This window comes from Sorex fumeus, unplaced genomic scaffold (genome assembly GCF_029834395.1).
Source record: "Sorex fumeus unplaced genomic scaffold, SorFum_2.1 ptg000028l, whole genome shotgun sequence".
Lineage (NCBI taxonomy): Eukaryota > Metazoa > Chordata > Mammalia > Eulipotyphla > Soricidae > Sorex > Sorex fumeus.
The window spans coordinates 1,238,567-1,247,653 of NW_026606085.1; the positions used below are offsets into that span (position 1 = coordinate 1,238,567).

The 9,087-nt window shown below is 41.5% G+C and overlaps 1 gene segment (V, D, J or C); it reads left to right on the forward strand.

The window, feature by feature from the left end:
• Positions 1-652: 652 nt before the first annotated feature.
• On the forward strand, positions 653-1,516 carry LOC130024138 (immunoglobulin heavy variable 4-4-like). The segment is given in 3 exon segments: positions 653-698; positions 779-1,071; positions 1,421-1,516. Coding segments are annotated over 3 exon segments (435 nt in total).
• The last annotated feature ends 7,571 nt before the right edge of the window (positions 1,517-9,087 follow it).

The following is a 9,087-nucleotide window of genomic DNA, read 5'->3' on the forward strand; positions in this document are numbered from 1 at the left end:
CTCCAAGGGGCTCTGGCGAGGGCAGCCAGGCACGGGGGCAGGAGAATGCATGGGCCTCTTCCGGGAGCTGGTTTTTATAGTCTCTGGGTCTTGGCCGTTGATGGGATTACACGGCGCCAGGGGGCCAGTTGGTGGGTATGACCCCCACCTACTATCAGATATAACTATGTCATAATTTTTATGGAAAGGAATAAGTACTGGGAAGGATGATTTTCATTTGGGTATTATTTGTAGGGACACAGATATGAAACAAATTTGAGTATGATTATGATTATAAATGGTGGTTATGTTAAAAAGCTTTTTGAACCATAAACAATGCAAACTATTTTGATTAGCAACTTGAAATTGAAATAAATTGTGATTATTTTAACTTGCCGAGACAGATTATTGAAATAAGTGAGAAGCCTCCTATGACTTGTTTTAATGTGCTTCATTGCCAAGTGCTCAATCCACCAGACAGCGTGTGTGAGATCAGTGTCCCACTGGGACAAGGAGGTTCAAGGTAAGAATGTTTCCCCTTATAACAAGCTGGGTCCCCTCATGCAAATCCCTCTCAGGCTCTGGGGTCAAATGCTCTCTGGGCTGTGGAGCTCCCAGCTGTCTCCTCACTCAGGGCTGAGTCTCTGGGGAAGGCAGAGCTGTGGTTGAGAAGATGATTCTGCGGGGTCTTCTACTCTGCCTGGTGACAGCCCCCCTGGGTGAGTATCCCAGATGTGACAGGGTTTAGGGGAGGGAGTGACTGCAGAGACTGAAAGTGACTGATTCTCCTTGTTCCCAGGTGCTGTGTCTGCTCTGAACCTGCAGGAGTCGGGCCCAGGACTGGTGGCCCCCTCCCAGACCCTCTCCCTCACCTGCTCTGTCTCTGGGGGCTCTGTCACCAGCAGTTACTGGTGGAGTTGGATCCGCCAGCGCCCTGGGAAAGGGTTGGAATGGATGGGGCGCTGGTATGGTAGTACCGACTACAACCCAGCATTCCAAGGGCGCATCTCTATCACGGCTGACACCTCCAAGAACCAGTTCTCCCTGCAGCTGAGCTCAGTGACCCTCGAAGACACAGCCATGTATTACTGTGCGAGAGACACAGTGAGGGGAAGTCAGGGCGAGGCCAGACACAAACCTCCCTGCTGGGAGAGTGTGGACTGAAGGAGACCACGGCCAGAAGGTGGTGCTATGGCCACTATCTAGAGGAAACATCTCAGAGGAGAAAGAGCTGATGGGTGACTGGTTTCCTGCCTCTCATCTAAGGTCTATCCAGGAAACATTTCTAGCATTCTGACTCTGCATCTTCCACTGTTGTCCCAAATTTGATACGGCACATTTACTTCACAGGACTATATCAAAGAAATTCGGTACCATAGGAATCACAAGAGAAACATGCCTGCTATTAACTAATTTTTATTTCTTTGCTTTTGTTTTACAGAACAGGTTCTCTCTGTATCACGAGTACATAGAGGTTTATCCCTCCAATGAGTCAAAAAACAGTCTCCTGGAATCCTCAGGACTACAGGTGGATTAAGACGTGACGTCCTCAGGTTGCTGAGGGCACTTATTCTTCATGCTAAAAAATGAGGTTTATGATGGTCAGGTTACCGGTGCTGGGCCACCCCAAGTGGGAATAGGTTTCATCCTTTGCCTATTCCCCTTGCCGGCCTGGTGACCGCCATCCTCCAGAGACCACTGGACAGTCAGGTTTGGGCCCGCAGTGACGAAGATGCAGGGCCTCACAAGTTGGATCTGGAGTCGACCCTTTCCTCCCCATCCCAACGAGACTGGAGTTGCCAACTACAAACGGGCCTCTGTGGCTCCTTATCAAGCTGCTTAATGGCCATGATCCCAGAGACTCAGGAACAAATCTTGGAACCCAGCAGGTTTTGGCAGAAATCCCTCCAGATTTAATTGTTAAAATTTCAGAATTTCAAAATCGCGCTACCACTACTGCAGCTGTGCAACATCATATGTTATTCATAACCAGCAATAGAATACAAATTGTCTACTGTTGCCTTTTCAGCAGATCTTAGTGTTGGGGTAAAATCCCAAATAATAATGGTGTCAAAATATTGAATGTAATCAAAGTAGAGAGAGAGTAACGTGGAAATCATCTGCCCCACAGGTAGGGGGAGGGTGTGGGATGGGGGTATACTGGGGTTTTGGGGGGTGGAGAATGGGCACTGGTGAAGGAATGGGTGTTTCATTGTATGACCGAGATTAAACCTGAAACCTTTATAACTGCTCTCACGGTGATTCAATAAATAAAGTTATCACGATCACGACCATCCTGTTGTTCGTTGATTGCCTCGAGCAGGCCCCAGTAACGTCTCCTTCGTCCTAGCCCTGAGATTTTTTTAAAAAGTGCCATATTCCAAAAAAGCACATGAGAAAATGCTCTACATCATTAATCATCAGGGAGATGCAGATCAAAACCACAATGAGATACCATCTCACACCTCAGAGACTGGCCCACATTCAAAAGAACAAAAGCAACCGATGCTGGAATGGATGTGGCGAGAAAGGGACACTCCTTCACTGTTGGTGGGAATGTCGACTGGTTCAGCCCTTCTGGAAAACAGTATGGACGATTCTCAAAAAATTAGAAATTGAGCTCCCATTTGACCCAGCAATACCACTCCTGGGAATATATCCCAGAGAGGCAAAAATGTATAGTCGAAGTGACATCTGCACTTGTTTGTTCATTGCAGCACTCTTTACAATAGCCAGAAACTGGAAGAAACCTGAATGCCCAAGAACAGATGACTGGTTAAAGAAACTTTGGTACATCTACACAATGGAGTACTATGTAGCTGTTCGAAAAGATGAAGTCATGAAATTTACATACAAGTGGTACAATATGGAAAGTATCATGCTAAGCGAAATGAATCAGAAAGAGAGGGATAGACATAGAAAGATTGCATTCATCTGGGGGATATAAAGTAACAAAGTATGAGATTAATACCCAAGAATAGCTTAGATCATCACCAGGAGGATTACTCCATAACTTAGAGGCCAGCCGGGTATCCTAGAGGAAAGGGCAGTTCAGATAGAGAAGGGAGCACCAAATAAAGGATGTTTGGAGGATCCTCCCAGGAGGGGAGATGCATGTCGAAAGTAGACTATGGACTGAACATGTTTGCCACTCAATGCCTCTTTTGTAGACCACAACACCCAAAAGGAGAGAGAGAACACAGGGGATTGCCCTGCCACAAAGACAGGGGGGATGGGGGGATGGCGGTGTGAGGGATATTATCCATGGTGGTGGAAAATGGGCACTGGTGAAGGGAAGGGTATCTGATCATTGTATAATTGAAACCAAAGCACAAAAAATTGTAAATCTACAACTTTAAAAAAAATAAAATAAAATAAAGGGAAAAAAATTATTTTCTGATAAAAAAGTGCCATATTCAAGGCTCTTTCTTAAAGTTATAAGAAATGAAAAAAAAAGTAAGGTTGAGTTTATGCCCAATTCAATCAGCCTCATCAGTGACTGAATAAATAGCTGTACTCCTACATTAAAAAAAATAGTTGACTCTAATTTCTTGTGATTCATGTTTGCGTACTTTTATATTTTTTAAGTATAACCTACTAGTGCCTACCTTTTATTGTATTGCTAGAGACTTTCAACATAAAAATGAGAATTCTTTTCTTCACTCTCCTCAGTGATACTGTTCTTTTCTCTACATGTTCAATACATTTGACTTTTTAAACTTCATAGATAGTTTTGGTTAGATGGTTATGGTATATGTTGTACAGAGTAACTGTACCCACCACAACAAAAGTTCCCACAATCCTCTACAATTGTCCCTGTCTATCCTGGTAAATGTCCCCCCCTGTACTTCTCCCCAGGATTTGGTAATCAGTTTATAATCCAAAATCAAGTAAATCAGAGGGAGAAGGACAAACTCTGGATAAGCTCACTCATCTGCAGAACACAGTAAGAGGACCCATGGTGGTGGAAAATGGGCACTGGTGGAGGGATGGGTATTTGATCATTGTATAATTGAAACCCAAGCACAAAAATTTGTAAGTCTACAACTGTACCTCATGGTGTTTCACTAATAAAAATGAAAAAAATTTAAAAAAGGGTAAAGACGGTAGCGAACAATAACAAACCTTTCCCTCAGAGCATACAATTGACTTTGAAGAAAAGCAAACAGGAAAATAAGATACTTTCAGAGATATGCTTTCCACCAAAACCAAAAAAATTCCAATGACCTATCTACCTAATTGGGAGAGAAGGTGAAGGAAAAACTTTAAAATGCAAAATACAAATTAAGATTAAAGACGACCTTGACACCTATGTAAAGTGAAAGACACAAGCCAAAAATAAGTCTTCTTCTGAGAGAAGTAGCTGTTATGCAAAAGCACAAGTATGGAAGTAACGAGGAAGTATGGGACTGTATAAAAGGGGTATGGAGAGGAGATAAACTCACAATAGAAGAAAATACTAGAAGTTATGAATTAATGTTGAAGAATGGTGTATGCTAAGCTAAGAAGCTTTGTGTGATACTACAAGGATCAGGCAGTCACAGAGGTATTTGGGTATGTGAGTGAAATAAAATATAACTGGCAATAAAAATTAAGATACAGCAGTTATGGTCAAAGGAAGAGAAAATTATAGAACACTATTTATTTCCTATTGCTATGTAAAATACAACTACCCATTTATTGATTTAAGTGACTTAAGATAGCACACATTTTTCATCTTACCATTTCTGTAGATTCAGAGTCCAAATTTCCTGACCACTGTTCCAAAATAGTCTTTTACAAGTCTAAAACCAAGACACTACCTATCCTGGGAGTTCATCTGAAGACTGAACTGTAGTAGGTTCAGTTCCAGGTGCTACAATTATTGACAGTTCAGTTTCTGAAGCACTGTTGGAACAAAGATCAAGTGCTTCGCTAATTTGTTAACCAGAGACAACCTTCAGCTCATTGCCACTGAGATTCTCCACAAAAGAACTCACACTGTAACAGCTTGTTTTATCTTCAAGAGGAAGCATCAGATATCAAGATGTCACAATCTCCGGGCAAACCCATCATCTTGACCTTATTCTCATAAGATCAGAGCACAAACCACACCTCTACTCAAGTGGAGGTTGGAAAGGACTTCACAAGGACACAGTTGATGGAGGGTAATATTTTGTTTGTTGGTTGGTATTATTTGGGGGCCATCCCCAGTGGTACTTGGGGCTTACTCCTGACTCTGTACTTTGGCATGACTCTTCCTGGGGCTCAAGGGACCAGTTCCCAGCTCAGGGGATGGAATCTGGGTCAGGCAAGTGCCTGATCTTAGTAGCAAAATAAAAAAATATATATTAGTAGATCTAATTAGCTGAAGACCTCCAGAACCAGCCACCACCATGCTGAGACCACTCTCCACATGCATGAAGATACCGGCGGAGGAACAAAGGCATGTGGGTCCCGGGGCTGAGATCTCCAAGCCTGCTCGGATCGGAGCTGAGCATCCTCCACCCAGATCCTTCATATTCCAGTAGGCAGGGTCACACCCACCAACTGGCCCCCTTGCGCCGTGTAATCTCATCAACGGCCAAGACCCAGAGACTATAAATCCCAGCTCCCAGAAGCGCGTAGCGGTGACATCTTATTATCTCATTCTTACTTTGGAGAAATTGGTAAGCTACTGAATGTAACCTGCCCACACGGCAGAGTCTGGCAAACTCCCTGTGGCGTACCCAATATGCCAAATACCAGTAACAATGATGGGTCTCATTCTCCTAACCCTGATAGAGCCTTGAATATGGCACTTTAAAAAAAAATCTCAGGGCTAGGACGAACTAGACGTTACTGGGGCCTGCTCGAGGCAATCAACGAACAACAGTAGATCTATTTATTAAATATTAAAGTTTTTACTTGTTTTTGTTTTTTATGCCACACTCTGAAATGCTCAGGAGTTACTCCTGGCTCTGTACTCAGGAGTTATTAATGGCAGTGTTCAGGGGACCTTATGGAATTCCAAGGATTGAACTGGGTCAGTCATATGCATGACAAGTACCTTATCCGCATACATCTCTCTATACCTGGATCCTACCTGAAGACACTCTTAAATCACATTTTTAGAAGAGCCAAGCCTAAATACATTAACAAAATCTTTCTTATCTGACTAACCTACTCTACCCTATGATATAGTTTTCTGAATCCTGTTGAGAGTTTTAGCAATGTCCTGCAACATTTCAACTATTAATTTATTTTCCATGTACTTTCAGCAATAATTCAGGTCTAACTATTTTGAATAGGCTTTCTAGTGCTTTCCTGAACATTTTTAATTCTAAATGAAGCCAAAATGTTTTAGGAAATCTAGAGATTGGCTTTAAATTTACACAAATTCCCCAAATTCCATAACTTTCTGTTTCATCTCATATCCCTTGGGTTTATTGATTCCTCCCTAGTCCCCTAATCAGTCTATTTCTTGTTTGCATTGTAGCATATCAAACATCCTTGAGGCTCATTTTGATTCAGGTCTCTTAAATTACATTAATTTTAAAGTTATTCTTTGAATCTGAAGACTTATTAAGGCATTAATGAAGAGAATGACTTGACGGGTGTCAAAGGAGTTCCCAGTGAACAGTTGCCAAGGATCAGCTTGATTACAGGAGCCTGTCTATGAAAATAACAGAGAAGGATTGAGCTCTGTAATTAAATCTCTAGGTGCCTGAGCTTAGACGGGCCTCCAAAAAAGATGAACCCAATATAGGTGACAGAAATCCAAGCCAGAAATAAAAATAACAACTTATCATCCAAAAGAAGTTCTTAATTAAAAAGCAAATATTGAGAGACTCTCTCTCTGGCAATATGAGTAATGACTCCCTTTAAAGAAAAATGAAAGAATTTTGTCCCCAATATTGAAAAATTTTCTTTTTTCACTTCACTTTGGAACAACACACATTTTCTTTCATATTTGCTCCCTTTGATCCAAACTTTTCTTTTTTGTAAACATTGACAAGCTTTTTAAGTTTTACTGACTTCTTTTTTTTACAATAACTCCATGTTGCTACCTCAAAGTTGCTACCACAGCATCGTGATTGCCATCTTCCTTCAGACACCATCTTTTAGTAAGATGTGGGCATAAAAGAGAATTCACCAGGGAGAAGAAAGCCCACAGACTCAGCATCTGGGAAAGGACATCCCCTGGAATCAATGAAGTTGGAAAGCTGACTGTGTCAGGATCAGCTGGGTGGGTCCTGAGCCAAGGTAATATAATAGTAGGAATTCAAGGTCGCTTAATAGACTGTATTGTGATGCTCACAGAATGCTCTCCCAAGAGCAAATAAAAGCTCCCCCTCTCTATTGCCAGTTCTCTCATGTCAAATCTCCCATGTCCAGACATGTCTGGATTCTAACTGTATGTTTTCCTCTCTCAAAAGATGCATCAAAGCCCACTAGCAGAAAAATTGTGATCTCCAAAGGGTGGGGGGAGAGAAAGAAGATGTTCATGACTTTCCACATGAGATTTGTTAGGTTAGGAATCTAGCCTGACAGTTGGTTTTTAAACATATACAGAGAAGACAGGTAACTTACAGTGAAAGGCAGCATAGATCCCTGAGGAAAAGCACAAAACAGAAGACCAGCATGGATCACATAGATCAAGGACAGCTTTAGGGAAGCCTGGGGGAACTGGGCCTAAGTTGGTGAAGAAGCTGGAACCAGGAAGATTCAGGTCAGCAAACCAAAAAGAGGAATGTGTGGAGAGTGAAAAGTCAAATATGAATGAATATTTGGGGATAAGCATAGATTATTTTATATTCTGATTGTAACAGAAAACATATCAAAATTCAGGAATGTTGTCCCAACCCTAGAGACCTTTATGCCAAAGATATTAGACACATTAAGCTGGGTGGTAAGATGTAACAGCTTAGCAGAAACCATCTCAAGAAGGAGATTCAGAAAGTGAGAGAGAGAAAGAGAAAGAGAGAGAGGGGGGGGAGGGAGAGAGAGAGAGAGAAGAAAAGTGCCTGCCACAGAGGTAAGCATGTACACGGAGGCAGGGAGGGAAACTGGGAACAATGGTGGTGGGAAATGCACTCTGGTGAAAGGATGGGTGTTGGAACATTATGTAACTGAAACCCACTCATGAACAACCTTGTAACTGTGTATCTCATTGTGGTTCAATAATTTTTTAAATAAAATAAGATAAAGGAAAAAAGGAGACTCTTTAGTTAGAGTGGCTAGTATCAGAACCAGAAATACAGAAAGGAGCACTGAGCCAAAGGGATGGACAAGATCCTTAGAGTGGCTAATAGCAGAATCAGAAAGATATGAAGGAGCACTGAGCCAGGGGTGTGGACAAGATGACTTCTTAATTTAATACCTAAAGTGAGTGGGTGCCCAATTAACAGGAACAGACTCAGGAGTGGTGAGTGGTTCCAAATACAGGCAGAACTGGGCTCAATAATATTTCTCTTGTACAATGATAGAAGTGAACAAGATCTTCCAGATATTGTCATAGTCTGAAACAGAAACTTCATGTAATAAATAATAAAGTGAACTTATTGGAAATTTTTGAGCAATAAATCCATATGGAGAGTGTGAGAGCTTGTAAAATTTGTGACGTATATATCAGAAATGAATAAATAAGTAAACAGATAAATCAAAATATGTTCAGGGTTGGGATTATAGCTTAATGGTAGAGCACTAGCCTTGCATGTATATGTCCCAGCTTAGATGTATATTTTAGATAAGTAGTTTATCCATTTATTTACCTGATGATTAATTTTTGAGCACCTACTATTTGTCCAGCTCCAGTGAACAAAGCAGACCTAACTCGTCTGGATTTCATGGAGCTTATAATCTATCTAAGTCATATATTACAAACTGATGCTGTGTAAAATTCTGAGTCTTATAAGATTTATAACTGATATTGTCAGGCCAGGGCCCTGAAAAGATTAAGTCCAGGTGGCTTTAGCTATGTCATTTGGATGCAAGAGGAAGAGTCAAAATTGGAGTATATTGAAAATAAATTAAAAATAGAAAGAGATGAAGGGAAAGAGGAGGTGGGGGCCTAACCTTAAAAACAATAGGCAAAACCCCTTTCATGGGGAGTGTCCATTTGGGAGGAAATGTTCTGTGGGCAGACAA